At 41.6% G+C, this 20,160-nt stretch overlaps 1 protein-coding gene and 1 pseudogene across 1 annotated transcript in view; both read left to right on the top strand.

Annotated features, from left to right (window-relative positions):
• FBXW10B (F-box and WD repeat domain containing 10B) overlaps positions 1-20,160 on the top strand; it is a 55,357-nt gene that overhangs the window by 14,450 nt on the left and 20,747 nt on the right. The window contains exon 8 of the mRNA XM_055143582.1: positions 618-739. Within this exon, the coding sequence (XP_054999557.1) occupies positions 618-739 (122 nt within the window). The remainder of the gene's footprint in view (positions 1-617; positions 740-20,160) is intronic.
• On the top strand, positions 18,520-18,757 carry LOC129406412 (U2 spliceosomal RNA; annotated as a pseudogene).

Here is a 20,160-nt window from a genome sequence, read left to right as displayed (position 1 = left end):
GTTCCTATACATCTCTTATACCCTTTAGAAATAATCACTAGATATTTGGGGTCTAAGTGGCTGAGGTGAATTGTTCTGTTTTTGTTTGAAGATCAGTGCTATCAATCAGTGCCATGGATTCTAAGCATCATGGTGATTGCAAGGATCCTTCCATCTAATACTAATGATTATTTACCTGTTGCTTTTTATGTGCTCCCACTGTTCTAATATTACAGGTATGAGTACAAAGTTTCTCAATCTCAATATTTGAAACAGAAAAATTCTTCATGTGAGGACTACCTGAGTAATGGATATTATTACAATGGATATTACTAACTCAAACTATTTCCAGACATTAACTCCTGAGGATGGAAATAACTCCTGGTTGACAATCACTTATATTTATGTACTTAATACCTCACAAGAATGTTTTAATCATTTTCATTTTTATCAGTGAGGAAATAAAGTGACATATAATGAGTACTACAGGTCAGATTTAAAACCAGGCCTTCATCTGAACATAGCCATGAAACTTTGTCACCTTCAAACTACTTATTGATCTAAAAGAATGCTACATAGTATTTTCTGTGCTCTCCCAAAAAAAACCTTAAAAAATATTTTTGATCTGATTTCTGCAGATATTGGGATCTGAAAAATGGGGCTTGCATACGAGTCTTCAGTGGTCACCATGGCACAATCACTTGCATGGATATATGTAAAAACATGTTGGTATCTGGAGCAAGAGATTGTCAGATAAAAGGTGAGAAATAATGTGTTAAACTTGCTAAGAGTTTCTATAAATCGGTGAGCTACCAAAAAATGCTTATATTGTTCACTTCTATAGGCGTAACTTTATTTTAATATTTTTCTTTTGGAGCCATACCGGTTATATTCAGACCTATTCTCGGCTGAGTATTTGTGGATTACTCCTGGTAGTGCGTGGGGAACTATTCTTGTGGTACCAGGAATCAAACCTATAACTCCCATATGCAAGTCCCATATGCAAGCAAACACTTCAGCCTGTAGAGCTATCTCCCAACACTAATTTATTCTTTTGTCCTTTCACCTATTTATACATCAGTAGATCAATTTTATAACTTTAAAAAATGTTGTATTGAATATCCATGAGACAGAACTTTACAATGCTGTTTATGATTGGGTTTCAGTCATACAATGATCTAACACCTATCCATCCACTAGTGTACATTTCCCACCACTAATGTTCCTCATTTCCCTCTCACCATCCCCCAACACTCTCCCAACACAAAAAAAGTCATCATATTTGTTCAGGGTGTTCAGTATTTTCATCAGTAAGGTAAGGCTGGAGTAGATTTTTCAACTGGGTGGCAGCTTTGTTGTGTGGACGTGACTGCTGAGGCTTCTGGAAGTACAGGGAGGTGGGAGGAGGTAGCCCATTCGGACCCTGAGAAAGCCTGGAGACTTCAGTCACAAAATCACATACCCAAATTTTCAGCAGATTGTATCTGGTGAGGTTCATTCTGAGACAGTGGAGTCCAGCTGGGGGCATGGCAGCCATTATGGATTGTGGGATCAAGCAGCTGTCGGGGGCTCTGCTTTGGTGGTACCAGATTGACCCCCACCCTGATTTACTACCACATGGTGGTGCTAGAGTTGGTTAATGGGGGTGGCTGCCAGTACTTCCAGGAATATTGGGAAGTGGGTGGAGGTAGCCTATCCCAAACCTGAGAAAGTTTGGAGATTTCAGTCACAAAACCATATACCCGAGTTTCAGCATATTTATGTATCAGCAAGGTCTATTATGCGACAGTGAAGTCAGGACAGGTCATGGTGGCAATTTTAGATTGTGGAAAAAAGTGGCTGCTGGGGACTGTGCTGGGGTGGATAGCAGGCTGACTTGACCCCTTCTGATTTACCCTCGTCTGTTCAGCCTTGAGTAGGCCCAAAATTAACTGTAGCTTTTGATCTCTTTCTAGATTTATTTATGGGACTCTGAAGCAAGGCTGGTAGAAGATCTTACATGGTGGCATGGGAGTTGGTTCATGGGGGTGATTGCCAGTGCTTCCAGGAGTATAGGGAAGTGTGGGAACATAGCCTATCCTGACCCTGAGAAAGCTTAGAGATTTCAGTCACAAAACCCACATACCTGAATTTTCAACACATTAATGTCTTGGGGAGGTCTGTTCCCAGAGGATGGTCAGGAGCATGGTAACAATTTTTGATTGTGGGAGCAAGTGGCTGCCAGGGGCTCTACTTGGGCAGGCACCAGTCTGACCCAACCCCTCTTTGATTTACTTTGCTTTGTTCAGCCTTGCGCAGGTCCTTGTTGCTTTTGATCTCTTTTCAGATTTATTCATAGATCTCTGAAGCAAGGCTGATAAATGAACATGTATAGCTGAGTCAGAAGTGGTTTGTGGCTGTTTAATTTGAGGAGAAACTTGGTCCCAAGGTGTTGGGGTCAGGCCAAAGGCACAGTGGCAATTCTTGGATTTCAGAAAACCTAAAGGCACCATCTTTTCACAACTGTCTCCAAATTTCCAAGCCAAGCCTCAAGTCTGTCCCTGTAGCAGATCCACAATAATTGCATTATGAGAATTATTATTATTATTATCCACAATGTTACCCATAAACTGCTAATGTAATGATCAAAAAACATTTCCTAGAAGATTATTAGTGTAAATTGTTGTATCTTACCATGGACATTAAGTTATTGTATGAGAGATTACTAAGATATTGTTACAAGTTAAGCTTTCTGTGTTAATGTTTTTGTAGTAAAGATTGGTTCACTTCTACAATCTGGTGTGCTACTACTGGATTACTAGTGTTGTAGAGTTTTGGAGATGTCACATGACTGTGAATGTAGTGTGTGTGCTCTAGGAAATCCAGAAATTTTAACTGAGCAATACAGCTGGAGTTAAAATTTTAACAGGGCAGCAACAGCTTTGGGGTGTGGATGTAACTTCAGGGGCTTCTGGAAGTACAGAGAAGTGGCAGGGAGGTAGCCTTTCTTGACTCTGAGAGACCCTGGAGATTTCAATCATAGGGACCCATGTATCTGAGTTTTGGGCAGGTTAACTTCTCTATAAGTCTCGGTCCTGAGATGGTGGAGTTTGGTGGACTCATGACAGCAACTTTGGAGTGTGGGAGCAAGTGCTGCTGGGACTCTGGGCGGGTGCTGGCCCAGACCCCTCCACAGTTGCCTGGATGTTTCCACTGAGAATGGGTGTCCAAGAAATTTTTGCGGCGAGCTGATCTCTTTCAAGATTTATTTATGAGTCTCTGGAGTAAGGCTGGTAGATAAGCTTATGTAGCAGCAGAATTCTAAACTGCTCTAGATGTTGAAAAAAAATTCACTACATGAAATTTTGACTATTTAGTTAATCTCAAAGGTGCAAAGTCTCCCATGAAGGAGATAATGAAATATATATGATAAATAAGTGAATTTTAATAGTTAATTGAGTACTGTATAACTTTGTAACAGATGCTTTACACTTATATTATTTAACCCTGATAATAATCCTATGGGGATAAACATAGATGAATTAAACAAACAAACAAACAAAAACAGAGGAAAACAAATTTCCTCAATTCAAAGCTGCAATGTGGTAGAGTGGTAACCAATCTTTACTACAAAAACATAAACACAAATACAGAAAGCTTCAAACTTAGGCTGTTTGGCTTTGAACCATGTGTTCCTAAACAACATGCAGAGTTCTAAGGGACTTCAAAAATAAGGGTAAAAGGGACAGAACTGTAAACATTGTTATTTGAATGTAGTTTTGAGGCCAAAACAAGTTTTCAGGGAGAGAAAAAAGTATATAAGGAGCAGAATAAAAACAAAGTCAAAGAATGTTGAGTAAAAATGGTATATTCGTATATATGTACATATATGAATATATTTATGGATGCAATGTCAGGGAACCTCACACCGGATTGCCTAACTGGACACCTTGTAGTGTAGCATGTAGTGCTAGAGATATGCTTGAGACCACATTATCAAAGTTCTATTTCATAATGGGAAATAGATTTTTTTCCTTAGGACATGGGAAGTTTTAAATGCATTTTAAGATGAGAACTGACATGATAAATTATATATTTTAGATAGTTCAGTCTAGTGAAAATGTGAAAGGGTTTGGAGATGGCGACTCTGACTCTGTGAACACATATAAAGGCCCTAGAGAATTATTTTGGTGTCTTCAGAATATTTGAAAACACAAGAATATATATGTGTGTGTGAAGAAACTTGGATGTAAGCTTACATGAAATGACGCAAATTGAAAGGGAAAATGGGAAAATGATATGTTTCATCACCACATGGGTATGAAAAGTGAGAAAAGTAGAAGGTTAGATGAGACTTATTAATTCTGACCACTGGGTAAATGGTAATATCATAAAGGAAATAGGGAATGTAGGTTAAATTTACAGTGGAGAGGAATGGGGGAGAAGGCTGTGATTGCTCAGTTGTGGACATGTTGAGTATGGAAAGTAGAATAATGGCAAACCTAAATAATTTGTATCCTAATTGTTGGAACCTATGACTTTACCTATGTTGATAAAAGGAACTTTGCAGAAATAATTGCACTGTCTTGCACTGTTGTCCCGTTGTTCATTGATTTGCTCGAGCGGGCACAAGTAACTTGTTTATTGATTTGCTCGAGCAAGTACCAGTAACGTCTCCATTGTGAGACTTGTTGTTACTGTTTTTGGCATATCAAATATGCCATGGGTAGCTTGCCAGGCTCTGCTGTGCGGGTGAGATACTCTTGGTAGCTTGCTGGGCTCTCCAAGAGGGATGGAAGAATCGAACTCGGATCAGCTGCGTGCAAGGCAAATGCCCTACCTGCTGTGCTATCTTTAAAATAGGTAGATTATCTTGTACTATTAAATTGTAATCACATATATCTTTAAAAATAAAAACTTCACTTGTAATTAAAATGAGATATAATTATGGAAGAATAGTCAGAGATTGTCTCTCTGTCGGGCTGGAGCCATAGCACAGTGGGTAGGGCTTTTGTCTTGCATGCTGCCAACCCGGGTTTGACTCCTTCATCCCTCTTGGGGAGCCTGGCAAGCTACCGAGAGTATTTTGCCCCCACAGCAGAGCCTGGCAAGCTACCCGTGGTATATTCGATATGCCAAAAACAGTAACAATAAGTGTCATAATGGAGAAATTTCTGGCGCCTGCTCAAGCAAATCGACGAGCAATGGAATGACAGTGATACAGTCAGAGTCATGCAATATTACTGACTGAAAACATAGGAAGGACTTACGAGTCAAGGAATGTTGATGAAAAGACAAGGAAACTGATTCTTTCATAGACTCTTTTTGAGGATATACAGTCCTTTTTTTCCCCCATTAATGTAGGAGTGCTGCTATTTGTTCAGCCATTGATTAAGCTGATTGAATTGGACATGAACTTCACATTACTTTTTTTAAAAATTGTATGACTGTGAGATAGAGTAACAAAGCTTTCATGCTTGAGATTCAGCCATAGAATTATAGAACACTCATCCCTCCACAGTGCACATTTTTCACCAACAACCTCCCCAGTATCCCTCTGTATAACCTGACCTCCCCCTCCCAGTCCTCATCCTGCCTCTATGGCAGACAATTTCCCTAATACTCTCTAATTTTAGCCATGATGATTTGCTCAAAATTTCCCACCACCATTCAAGCCTACCTGCCAGGGGCAGACACTGAATAATTCATTTTCCATTACTCATTTTGAATATCATGAGAGCTCACACAGCTGTGATTGTAAATGTAAATTTTTAGATTGCAAATGGTTGGGTTCCAGAGACATCTCTGTATGGCACTAATCTATTTTGGGATTCAATTGGGAGCCTACACCTAGAGGTAAATTGTGGGCATGGCAGCCAGTCTGCTGGGAGGGCAGGGACCTGGGGAGGGACAGCCCAGGTCTGCTGCTGCCATGCGGCCTGGAGATTCAGTCCTGGGACCCAAATACCTGGGCCTTGCTTGTGGAAGCTCTTGGTCACTGGGATTCCATCTGGAGTAGGCCGGGAGACTGCACCTGCCCCATCTGGGATGCCAGGTGAAATTGGCTTGGTATGGGGCCCGGAGAGATCTCCGGCGCTTATACAAGTCCAGTTGACACCATGAATTTAACTTGTGAGCGTATGTTGGACTTCTGTAAACTAATACATTTGTAGTTTTAGCAAATAAGATTGTAACTTGCTGCAATAGCAACAGAAAGCTGATATGTTTAGTATGGGCTGCTTTTTTTTTTTTAGTTTTTTACATTACATTTTATTTTATAACTGTATCTCATGGTAATCTCTTAACTGAGCTGAGCTGTGGCTTTTAGAGGCCGGCCTCGGAGGGGATGGGCTCCAGCTTCCCTCCCCACCCCAAGCAGAGCTCCTGGCGGCCGAAGACCACGGGAACCTAGCTGCAGCCATGCTGGAGGCTCCTCTCTACACGTTTGGATAGGCCTCATGCATGAAGGTACTGGCAGAAGAACCCAGGTGTGTGTAATCCCATCAACGGTCAACATCCAGAGACTTAAAAGCAAGCTCTGAGAAGTGTGCGGCCGCTTGCGGCTGCACGATATCTTTAGCCTACTTCTCCCTCTAGGAGAAACTGGCAATCTTCTGAGAGTTTCCCGCCCCCATGGGACAGCCTTGCAAGCTCCCCATGGTGTATTTATAGGCAAAATCCAGTAACAAGCTGGATCTCATTCCCCTGACCCTGAAGAGCCCCCAGTGCAACATCTTTAGGAGGGCCAAGTCGAAGTAGACTTCTAAGATCTCAGGGAAAGGACGAAATGAGATGTTACTGAGCCCGCCCAAGAAATTGGTGATTAGCGGGATATTGTGATTGTGATTGTGATCTCATGGTAATAATCATGTCTCACCTATCCTTAATAACATTTTAAAAGCCATTCTGTGTTAATATATTTTGGAGTTTACAAGGAATAGGTAAGACCTACATATGTAAATCTCCTCACTTCACTTTATATAAACACTGTGGTTTACAAAGTTGGTACATGATGATTTATTACAGGCATTCAATATTCCAACACCAATCCCACAGCCATTACACTTTCCCTCCACCACTGTCTCCAATTATCCCAACAACCCCTTAAACCTGCCCCCCTAGCAGGTGCTCAATAATTTATTTGATATTGCTTATGATCAATGATTTCTGTGCTTGTCTTAGAGGGTCTCTGGGCTAAGACTGGTTTCTACCTGTTTCATAGAATGGAAAAAATAAACCCAGCCCAGAGGGGACAGATCTTTTATGACATGAAAAAAATAATAGGAAATGCAGATTTAATGCTTATCAAAATTTTATTGGGGCGTGGCCACAGCTAGGAGCACATGCCTTGTTGCCTGAAGCTGCACAACAGCAAAGATATAATAGCAAAGGCTGGGAAACCTGATGCAATGCACACATTGGTCCACTGATGGTTTAGGACCTTCATGGGGCTTTATGAGCCCTTGAGAACCCCGTGGCGTCAGTATGGGCTTCTTGATGAGATCTCAGTAGCGTTTGCAGGAAGCAGGTCAAGGAATGTCTCTGCTGGTCAGTGCTCCCTCAATGACAGTTAAGTGTCATCACTTATGAAGATAGATTAAATCTTCAATAAGAAGTGAATAAAGAGAGTAGTCAGGTCTTGAATCATAAAGGGAAAAGGGAGATGTTACAATAGATATCATAGAAATTCAAATGAATACCATTGATTTTTCTGAAAGCCTTTATGTCACAAAATTGGAGAACCTAGAAGAAATGAACTTTTTTTTTTTTTTGGTTTATAATAGCCTCTGAAAGTTAAATCAAGAAAAAACAGTACCTAAACAGACCAATTACTAGGAAGAAAATTAAAATAATAATCAAAAAACACCCACAAAAATCAAAAGCCAGGGCCTAGAAGGGTTTACTAGTAAGTTGTTTCAAACCTTTAAAGAAAGCTTACCTTCAATACTTCTCATGTTCTTCCAAAATTGGAAGAACCAGAAATCCTCCTAAATAGCTTCTATGAGGCAAACATTATGATGATAGCAAAAGCAGGGACATTACCAGAAAAGTTAAAGACTAGTATCCCCGATGGACATAGATGCAAAGATGCATAACAAAATACTTGTAAACTGTATTCAATGATACATTAAAGGATTATTCATCATGATCAGGTAGGATTTGTCCTAGGAATGCAAGGATTGTTTAATATATGCAAAAAATTGATGTAATACACCATAAAAATACAAAGAAAAAACCACGTGATATCAATAGACACAGAGAGAGCAATGACAGCATCCACCAAGCATTCATTTAAAACGGGAATAGAAAGAAATTTTCTCAGTATGTTTATAATATGTACCACAGAACAATGGCCACAGAACATCATACCTCAATGGTGAAAAATTCAAGCCTTCTCTCTAAGATCAGGAAGAAGTAAAAGTTGCCCACTCTGACCACTACTATTCAACGTAGAATTGAAAGTCCTTAAGGAGATACAGGTCAGAAAAGAATAAGTCAAACCATCACCATTTGTAGATGACATATTTACTTAGAAAATCCTAACGATTAAACAAACTCCTAAAAATAATAAACTTGTACAGTGGCTACAAAATCAATATGCAGAAATCTATGGCATTTCTATTTGCAAAATATGAAATAGAAGAGAGATTAAAAAATTCATAATTGACCTAAAAATATACAGTAACTGAGAATTAGCTTAACAAAAGACGTGGATAATATTTTTAAAATTGAAGAATTAAGCTTCCATATGACTCAGTAATATTACTTTTTAGCATCTACCCAAGGGCACAAGCCTACTGTTTCAAAAAGACATTTGCACTTCTTTGTTCATTGCAGCACTACCTACAATAGCCAAAATCTGGAAATAACTCAATCTTCTTTTTTTTTCCTTGTCTAAAACTGATTTTTTAAAAAAAATTTATTGAATCACCATCAGATAGTTACAAGCTTTCATGCTTGGGTTACAATCTCACAATGATCAAACATCCATCCCTCCACCAGTGCACATTCCCCACCACCAATATCCCGGGTACACACCCCCTTTTCCACCCTCCCCCTGCCTCTATGGCAGACAATATTCCCCATACTCTCTCTCTTTGGAACATTATAGCTTGCAACACAGACATTGAGAGGTCATCATGTATGGTCCATTATCAGTTTCAGCATGTATCTCCCATCTCAACTAGTTCCTCCAGCCATCATTTTCTTAGTGATCCCTTCTCTATTCCATCTGCTTTCTCCCCTCCACTCATGAAGCAGTCTTCCAGCTATGGAGCAATCCCCCTAGCCCATGTATCTACTGTCCTTGGGTGTCAGCCTCATATGATGTTATTTTATACCCCACAAATGAGTGCAGTCCCTCTATGTCTGTCCCTCTTTTCCTGACTCATTTCACTTAGCATGATACTCTCCATATCTATTCATTTATAAGCAAATTTCATGACTTCATCTCTCCTAACAGCTGCATAGTATTCCATTGTGTAGATGTACCAAAGTTTCTTTAACCAGTCATCAGCTTTAGGGCACTCGGGTTGTTTCCATATTTTGGCTATTGTGAACAGTGCTGCAATGAATATATAGGTATAGATGTCATTTCTACTGTGCTTTTTCGCATCCTCGGGATATATTCCCAGAAGTGGTATTGCGGGGTCATATGGAAGCTCAATTTCTAGTTTTTGAGCACTGTCTGTATTGTTTTCCAGAAAGGCTGGACCAGTCGACATTCCCACCAACAGTGAAGGAGCGTCCCTTTTTCTCCACTCCACATCCACGCCAGCACTGGTTGCTTTTGTTCTTCTGAATGTGTGCCAGTTTCTGTGGTGTGAGATATCTCATTGTTTTTATTTGCATCTCCCTGATGACTAGCGATGTGGAGCATATTTTCCTGTGCCTTTTGGCCATTTGTATTTCTTTTTTGAGGAAACTTCTGTTCATTTCTTCTCTCCATTTTTTGATGGGGTTGGAGGTTCTTATACAATTCTACCAGAGTTTTGTATATCCTGGATATTAATCCCTTATCAGATGGGTATTGAGTAAATATTCTTTCCCATTCTGTGGGCTCTTTCTGTATTTTGGTCACTGTTTCTTTTGAAGTGCAGAAGCTTCTTAGTTTGATGTAGTCCCATATGTTTATGTATGCTTCCACTTGCATGGTCAGTGCTGTTTCATCCTTAAAGATGCTTTTAGCTTCAATGTCATGGAGAGTTCTGCCTACATTTTCTTCTATGAACCTTATAGATTCATGTTTGATATTGAGGTCTTTAATCCACTTTGATCTGACTTTTGTGCCTGGCATTAGACAGAGGTCAGAGTTCATTTTTTTTTGCAGGTAGCTATCCAATAACTCAATTTTCTAAGAAAAATAATGATGAGAAAAATAAGCCGTGGTATATGTAAATAATGAAGTATTATTCAGTTATAAGAAAAAGTAAAATTATCTTAGAAACAATAGACCTGTACAGTAAAGTTGGAGGCTATAAAATCAATACCTAAAAGTCCATGGCCGTCCTATATGCAAACAATGAGACAGGAAAGGGACATGAAAAAAACCAATCTTATTCACAATCATGCCCCAGAAAATCAAGTACCTCAGAATCAGCTTAGCCAAGGAAGTAAAGGACCTCTACAAAGAAAACTATAAAACCCCACTCCATTAAATAAAAGAAGACATGAGGAAATGGAAACATATCTCCTGCTCATGGCTAGGGAGAATCAACATTGTCAAAATGGCAATACTCCTCAGAATAGTATAAAGATTCAACGCAATCCCTATAAGGATACCCATGACATTCTTCAAAGAAATGGATCAAGCAATCCTGAAATTCATGTGGAACAACAAAGGCCCACAAATTGCTAAAACAATTCTTGGGAAAAAGACGATGGGAGGCATCACCCTCCCCAACCTTAAACTTCACTACAAAGCCATACCAATTAAAACAGCAATGGGACTAGAACATAGGCAGAGCCAAGACTAATGAAACAGGGTGGACTATCCCTACACACAACCCCAAGTGTATGATCATCTAATCTTTGGTAAGAGAGTAAGAAATGTGAAGTGGAGCAAGGAAAGCCTCTTTAACAAATGGTGCTGGCATAACTGGACAACCACATGCAAAAGAATGGGCTTAGACCTCGACCTGACACTATGCACAAAAGTCAGATCAAAATGGATTAAAGACCTCAATATCAGACCACAGTCCATAAGGTACATTGAAGACAAGGTTGGCAAAACCCTCCACGATATTGAAGCTAAAGGTATCTTCAAAGATGACACGCAACTGACCAACCAAATGGAAACAGAGATAAACAAATGGGACTATATTAAATTAAGAAGCTTAGGCACCACAAAAGATCCAGTGACGAGAATACAAAGACAACCTACATAATGGGAAAGGATATTCACCCAATACCCATCCGATAATCGTTTGATATCAAGGGTATGTAAGGCACTGGTTGAACTCTACAAGAAGAAAACATCCAACCCCATCAGAAAATGGGGCGAAGAAATGAACAGAAAATTTCCCAAAGAAAAGATACAAATGTCCAAAAGGCACATGAAAAAAATGCTCTTCATCACTAATCATCAGGGAGATGCAGATCAAAACAACTATGAGATACCACCTCACACCACAGAGAATGGCACACATTCAAAAGAACAAAAGCAACTGCTGTTGGCAAGGATGTGGGGAGAAAGGGACCCTTCTACACTGCTGGTGAGAATGCCGATTGGTTCAGCCCTTTTGGAAAAGAATATGGACGCTTCTCAAAAAATTAGAAATTGTGCTCCCATTCGACCCAGCAATACCTCTTCTGGGAATATATATCAGAGAAGCAAAAAAGTATAGTCGAAATGACATCTGCACTTATATGTGCATTGAAGCACTGTTTACAATAGCCAGAATCTGGAAAAAACCCGAGTGCCCTAGAACAGATGACTGGTTAAAGAAACTTTGCTATGTCTATACAATGGAATACTATGCAGCTGTTATAAAAGATGAAGTCATGAACTTTTCATATAAGTGGATAAACATGGAAAAATATCATGCTAAGTGAAATGAGTCAGAAAGAGAGAGACAGATATAGAAAGATTGTGCCCATCTGTGGAATATAAAATAAAAGAGTAGGATACTAATACCCAAGAATAGTAGAAATAAGTACCAGGAGGTTGGCTCCATGGTTTGGAAGCCGGTCTTACATGCTGGGGGAAAAGGCAGCTCAGATAGAGAAGGGGACACCAAGTAAAATGTGGTTGGAGAACCCACTCGGGAAAGGAGATGCATGCTGAAAGTAGACTATAGATTGAACACGATGGCCACTCAATACACCTATTGCAAACCACAACACTCAAAAGGAGAGAGAACGGGGCCGGAGCGATAGCACAGCGGGTAGGGCGTTTGCCTTGCACGCGGCCGACCCGGGTTCGATCCCCGGCATCCCATATGGTCCCCCAAGCACCGCCAGGAGTAATTCCTGAGTGCAAAGCCAGGAGTAACCCCTGAGCATCGCTGGGTGTGACCCAAAAAGCAAAAAAAAAAAAAAAAAAAAAAAAAAAAAAAAAAAAGGAGAGAGAACAAAAGGGTATGCCCTGTCACAGAGGCGGGTGGGGTAGGGGTATAGGATTAGAGGGTGAGAGAGATACTGGGTTCATTGGTGGTGGAGAATGGGCACTGGTGGAGGGATGGGTTCTCAAATATTGTATGAGGGAAACACACACATGAAAATGTATAAATCTGTAACTGTACCCTCATGATGAACCACTAATTAAAAAATAAATTTTTTAAAAAAGAAAAAGTAAAATTATGCCAATTATACCATGTGGATGGTATTGGAAGGCATCATGTTGAGTGAAGTCAGTCAAAAAAAAGAAGGGACAGATATAGAATTATTTTATATGTGGGATACGAAGAAACATAGCATGGGAATAACAACTTATCAAAAATGATAAAAGCTAAGAATTGGCCTACAGAACTTAATTTACTAACGGTGGGTGTGGAGGTAAGGTGTATGTAAGGGTATCCTGTAATCAATGGTAGAGAGAAGCAGACACTAATGGAGGGTGTGGTGCTGGATCATTGTAAGCATTAAGTCCTTTCTTTTTTTTTTTAGTATTTAGAGCTTTTATTACATGTAATTTTATGAACTTTTTTTAAATTTTATTCTTTAATTAGTGAATCACCATGAGGGTACAGATACAGATTCACACATGTTAGAACTTGTTTTTCCCTCATACAATGTTCACAAACACATCCCTCCACCAGTGCCCATTCTCCATCACCAATAAACCCAGTATCCCTCCCCCCACCCCATCTCCCTCCCACCCCCATTAGGTCCTTTCTATACAACACAGTGCTTCAACTAAAAACATAAATTGAAAAAGAAAAATAAGGAAAGCCTTAAGAAATCACTAAGGTTTGGGGTGGAAAAAAGAGATGTAGAAAGGAACAATAATGTGGTGTTATATTTACAAATACTCAGATCTACTTAAAACATTACTTCCTACTTCTTCATCAGTGTGATGAAATGTCTCATGGCCTTGATGGCTTTGAGAAACAGAGCAGAGGAATGAAAGGATGATGGTTTAAAGATGAAGGCAGAAAAGTCCTCTAATAGTTGAGAAGGACTGTGGACCTGGGACTAGTATGTGTGAGTATATTACTGGGGGAAAGCAGCAGGGGCAGAGTTTGCTGGACCTCATCAGTTCTGTCTTTCTACAGGAAGTAATTCATGTAATCTATTCAAAAGACTAAAAGCTACAGAAAGCAAAAGGTGGTGATATTTATAGCAAGCCTGTATACTCGTAGGAGTGGGGGAGGTTCTATTCACCTTGGAGTCTGCCATAGTTAAATGTCTTTTGTTGGGTGAGCTTTCGTGCAGTCAGAGGCGCTGAGATAAGGAACGCGGAAGAAATGCATGCCATGAAGGGTCTAGGTTCTCTATGACTCTTAGACAAAGGTAGAGAGCCCCATAATCTCCTTTTATTGATCATGGAAACTCTTTTAAAAAAATTTATTTTTTAAATTTATTTTTTAATTGAGTTACTGGGCTTTTAGGATCGAGTCTCAGTCATACTATGCTCAAACACCCATCTCTTCACCAGTGCACATGTTCCACCACCAATAACCCCAGCATACCCCCCTCCAACTCCCCCTCTGCCTGTGTGGCAGATGATTAGCACTTTACTCTTTCCTTACTTTGATTACATTCAATTTTGACAGGAAACTCACTATCATTATGTGGTGTTTTACCCCCAACAGTCAGACCTGTCAGAATGACATCATTAGATTGTATGTTTTCTGTTGTTGGTAACAAAGAGCATATGATGGTGCATGGTCACGAAGCGGCTACCCAGATTTGAAATTCTGGTATTAAGTCCAGAGGTATTTCTGCCAGCAGCCGCTGCATTCCGAGATTGGTTTCTGTGGCGCTCGGATCATGGCTGTTCAGGAGCGGAGGAGCTGTCCATGGGTGACCGCTGGGGTCTCATTTGGGCAGGAGGCAGGGCTGGTTCTGCCTCCCCCATCGCAAGATTCCCCATGCAGCCTGTCCCATCACTGCAAATTCCTACCTCTCTGTCCAACTGATTCTGAATGGTGGCGGTCACCATGCTGTCCTGGGGAGAAAAGGCCGAGGAACAGAAACCCTTCCCCTCCCGGGGCTGCACGGGCTGTAGCTTAGTTCAGAGTCCAGGAGTATATCTACCAAAAGCCGCTGCATTCTGAGATTGGTTTCTGTGCCTCTGGGATAATGGATGTTCAGGGGTGGTGGAGCCGTTCCATAGCATATATTTTGCCAGCCTAGTCTCCAATTCGCCCCGGCCACCAGAAGTCACGCCCTCAACCCGCCCTCGGTGCCATCTTGCCATAATCAGCAGTGAAGAATCCAGGCCATTCCAGCAGCACCCACAGGCCGGAGAATGATCTGGACCCCAGACCGGTCCAACAACACCAGGGTGCCAGACGGGGAAGGTACAGCCAGCACACCTTCTCCAGATGGAGCCCTGGTGACACTGAGCTACTACTAATACGGCTCTGGTATGCAGGACTGGATCATGGAAACTCTTAAGGGTGCAATACAGTCACCAAAGGAGTTACGGGAATATCACATAAAGTTCTTCTGCATACGGGAAAACAAACAATGTAGGATCTACATACTGACAGCAAACAAGCTAAGTACCTAGGATCTGCATACTGACAACAAACAGGCTTAGTACCCAGGATCTGCGTACTGACCACAAACAGGCTTAAGCAGAACCCGGGATCTGTGAGAAAAGGAAGACCGACAATTTTGTTATAATTAGAAAATTATTACTAAGGCAGCCAATAGAATATGTTCAACCTCATCCAAACCACTGGGCTCATCCTGGTAGCTCAGTCCAGCCCCAACATCTCCCCCTTTTTGTTTATGATGGGTTTTAACCATAGTAACAATTTAAGCTGCCTTTCCTTTTTGAATTTTAACTTCCAATCCCTTATCCTTAAAGTAAAATGCTAGGCACAAAAATGGCCAATAACAATAACAGAACACCTATTCTCACAGATCTTCCCAGCAGTTTCTTAGAATTAAAAGAAATTAAATCATCAGAAATCTTTTGCCATAATTCTGAAAATCCAATGCCAGAAAAACAGTTTTTGCAGGTACCATGAATTTATAAGTCAATATTCTAACTATTATTTTCTTATGCATAAACAGATGTTTTTACTCTATCCCATGAAAACTCAATCACATTATACAGCACATGTGTTATATAGACAAAGGCAGTATTCCAATCACATTTTAAAAACACCTTAAGGGGAGACTCGTTGACTATTCACCAAGCAAAGTAACAATTCAAGAAACATCAGCCAATTCAGACTACAGTTCAGTCAATTTGTCTTTGAGTAGTCCATGATTTCCCAGAGTTCTCATGCTATTTCTGGACGAATTCCACAGTCAATGTTCCTTGCTTCAGAGCTATGTCTGCCATGACCATTTTTGATGTCACTGCAATGATTCCCCATTGATAGTAGCAATGAACAGGCCAAGGAATCTCTTGATCCATCAGTTGACAATGCTCCCATTATTGGATTCTCCTCCCATGCTTGATGACAAGTCACCAGCATTCAAACACCTACTTGGGCTCTGAAAAAATAAAAACTTCCTCCCCGAGGAGTCTCATAGATGGGTTAATACAAGCATACATGGAATACTGTCTACAGGAAATCATCCCTTCTCGCTCTGAATCTGGGTCTGGATCTGTCACTGGAACTCTCAGCCCACTATTACAGCCTAGTTAACCACCAAGCATGAGGGGTTTGGGCTTACACATAAGTGTGGTTACAATCAATATGGGTAAAGTTCTTTCCTTCAGGGGATGCTGCTTCTAGGACAGATTCTCTTTCAGCAGGACAACCCACCAAAGGGCGGAATCCCATAAGTATGTTTCTCCTCTCCTTGTCCAACAAACATATAAGCCTTCATAATATTAATCATTTTGTATGGACACAGTAAGAGATGCATTAAGTTATAGAATTACTCTCCTGGGGCCATCTCGGTCTCAGACTACAGTGCTCAGGCCAGATTAGTCTTTCCTATCCCTAGCAGCGTCCTTGTCTCGTCGTTACTTTTGGATCACGACAACATTGTCCATGATCAAATTCTTAACTTATAGTTAAGAATTAGGCTCATCCTTGTAGCTCAGTCCAGCCCCAACATCTTTTACTGGGTAATTAGGCATATATCCTGGTGTTATGTCTCTGGGTTTGTGCAGAAGTTCCAATTTTCCCTTACTAAGCCAGCACCGCTGGCAGACATTCCTATAATGCACAACTGCAACATTTCACAGTATCTGGTACATGTGCATCTACAGTAAAGATTTTTGAACATAGTATTTTGGACCATGATACTGTTCTTACTGCTGCAAGCTTTTTCCCTCCAGCCACTGAAGATTACAAGCAAGAGATGAAATGAAAATGGTGAACCAAAGCAGATTTATGGAGAGAAAGAAAGCTCCAGGCAAGAGGGGCCTCAGAGTGGGTTGCTAACAAAGAGAGGCTAGACCTTCAACTCTGTTTTATACCTTTGTAAGCAGGAAGTTGAGTGGGCATACTTTTTATCATGTTGTTAAACCCAAGGCACTCAAGATGTTAAAACAGAGACAGGCAGGATATTTAATAGGATTACAAGCTAGAGAGACAGTACCATGAGTAAAGCATTTGCTTACACATGTCAAAACTGAGTTTGGCCTTCAGCACTGCACATGGTTTCCCTGACCCAGGAACACTGCCAAATGGAAACCAGAATCTATTGCTTATGTATCTACCACTGTATCACTGTCATCCCGTTGTTCATTGATTTACTTGAGCAGGAGCCAGTAACGTCTCCATTCATCCCAGCCCTGAGAATTTAGCAGCCTCTCCTTACTCCTCTTTCCCAACAATTGGAGGCTTCTTTCAGGATTAAGAGAATGAGACCTGTTATTGCTCCTGTTTTTGGCATATTGAATATGCCACGGGGAGCTTGCCAGGCTCTTCCATGCTGGTGGGATACTGTAGGTAGCTTGCCAGACTCTCGGAGAAGCATATATATTTATTTCCCTTTATGATGATGTCGCGTGGCCATGAAACAGCTGTGTGGTCCCGAAATATGTTCACTTATGCGTGAGGCTCGGCCCGAGCATGGCAGTGGTTGGGTAGTGGAGGTTTGCTGCAAGACTGGGTCCCTTGGGGTGGGAGGAGGGCTCTCACCCGCCCCCCTCTGGGGTGCCCCAAGTGAAAACAGCCTGGCTCGGAGTCCGGTAGCATGGCTATGGGGGCCTCATTTTATGCTCCCTTCTGGGAGAAGCAGCCATGAGTTCTGGATGGTGGCCAATGAGATTATCTGGCGCTAATAGGAGGTGGCTTATGGGTATGACCCCTGGGTCGCAGAAGACTGGGGGAAGCAGGCAGAGGATCTCTGCTTCTGGGTACCATTGAGCCCAGAGTCCAATATCACAAAGTTCTGCATTACCTGGGTTATGTGGGACTTCACTTATGCATGAGGCTCGGCCAGAGCATGTGGGAAGTGGCCTGGAGCATGGCAGTGGTTGGGTAGTGGAGGTCAGCTGCTGGGGCTGGGTCCCTTGGGGTGGGGAGGGCTCTCACCCGCCCTCCTCTGGGGCGCCTCGAGTGAAAACAGCCTGGTGTGGAGTCCAGTGGCATGGCTATGGGAGCCTCATTTTTGAGGCCTACCTCTGTTGGCCCACGCTGCACCATAACACCAGGCCTGAGACTTCCACTGCCAGGCTGAGTATCACCAGGAGTGGCCTGGATCTTCAAGTGCTGCTACAGAGATAAAAAATTTAAAAGTACTAATATATAGATGTGTTCTTGCCAATAGAAAACCTGTAGTATTTTATTATGCTTAGAAGGTTTCTATCTGTTCATTTCATTCTGTGGCTTCATTGTTCTCACTCAACCTATTCATGCTAAGACTGAGTTGCCCTGTTCTTTCTGCTGTCAGGATGGCATCCCAGGAGATCCTGTGTACCTTTAGATCATTCTTCCTTTTCCCTCTTCTCTATTGCTCTTACAGATGCTGGGTTCCCAAGCTTCTCAGCTATTTGGTTAAGATCAAGTGTAGTATCCGTTCTTATCAGTTTATGTATCTATATATCTATAAATTATATTGGCATTTCTTGAGGTGAATAGAACTCTGATGTTCCATTCATTTTTAATTTCAGTGCAAATGTTTTTTCTTTTTCTTTTTGGGTCACACCTGGCAATGCACAGGGGTTACTCCTGGCTCTGCACTCAGGAATCACTCCTGGTGGTGCTCAGGGGACCATACGGGATGCTGGGAATCGAACCCGGGTCGGCTGTGTACAAGGCAAATTCCCTACCCGCTGTGCTATTGCTCCAGCCCACAAATGTTTTTTCTTTTATCCTAATTTTATACTATTTCCTCTGTCCTTGGTTATTTCCTATACCAAGAACAGGTTTTTTGACTGTTTGAGAGTCTTAAAAAAATCTAGGTCATAGATATACATACTTAGTATATCACTGTCATTCCGTTATTCATCGATTTGCTTGAGCGGGCACCAGTAACATCTCCACTTGTCCATGTCATGTGCTAGCATAGCCAAATGGCATCTGCTCGCTCCAGGAACACGAAGAGCCTGAGATTTAAGCAGCCTTTCCTTACTTGTCCTTCTCAATGCTGCCGCATTGGGGGCTCTTTCAGGATCCGGGGAAATAAGGCCTGCTCTGGTTACTGTTTTTGGCATATCAAATACATCACGAATAGCTTGCCAGGCTCTGCCGTGCAAGCAGGATACTCTCTGTAGCTTTCTGGGCTCTCCAAGAGGAAAAACTGTGTTGCTCTCTTCTAGGAGCTTTGTTTTATAGTCTCTGGATCTTGGCTGTTGATGGGATTACATGGCACCAGGGGTGGTTTGTGGGTGTGGCTGCCAAGCTACTAGAAAACAGGATACCTGAATAGAGGACACCCAGTTCCAATCCAAGCAGGCTTAGAGATCTCAGCCACGGGTCCCCCATACCTGGGTTCCACTGTCAGTTCCTTCATGGGTGAGGCTCATCCGAGCATGTGGAGAGTGGCCTTGAGCATGGCTGTGGTTGGGTTCTTTTCAGCTGCTGGAGCTCTGCTTTGGGTGGGGAGGGAAACTCAACCTGCCCCACTCCGAGGTGCCCCGGTAAAGACAACCTGGCATGGGTAGGAGATTCTGCCACATACTTAATGTAGCACTGTAGCACCTATAAGAGCAAGAGAGCAGGGGGGAAAGGAAGAATGATTTGCTCGAGCAGGCACCAGTAACGTCTCCACTGTGAGACTTCTTGTCACTGTTTTTGGTATATCGAATATGTCACATGTAGCTTGCCAGGCTCGGCCGTGTAGGCAGGATACTCTCGGTAGCTTGCTGTGCTCACCAAGAGGGAACAAGGAATTGAACCCGGGTCGGCTGCATGCAAGGCAAACTCCCTACCCACTGTGCTATTGCTCCAGCCAGTACTTAATGTAATCACTAAAAAGTCAAAATTGATGCATGAAATATGCAATGAAGAAGTATCAGTATCAAAAGATGTCTAATTTCACTTGAACCCTGTCCCTGGTCATTAGTTTTCTAGCTTCCCTTGGGCTCTTCCCACCAGCTTGGGTTAAGAAAAGAAACAACAACCTTAAATAGTTTCCGCCCAACTTAAAAAAAATTAATCCAGGGAACTATCAGCA

Source organism: Sorex araneus, chromosome 6, assembly GCF_027595985.1.
Source record: "Sorex araneus isolate mSorAra2 chromosome 6, mSorAra2.pri, whole genome shotgun sequence".
Lineage (NCBI taxonomy): Eukaryota > Metazoa > Chordata > Mammalia > Eulipotyphla > Soricidae > Sorex > Sorex araneus.
The sequence above is the reverse complement of the archived record's forward strand: the minus strand, read 5'-3'. Positions and strand labels throughout refer to the sequence as shown.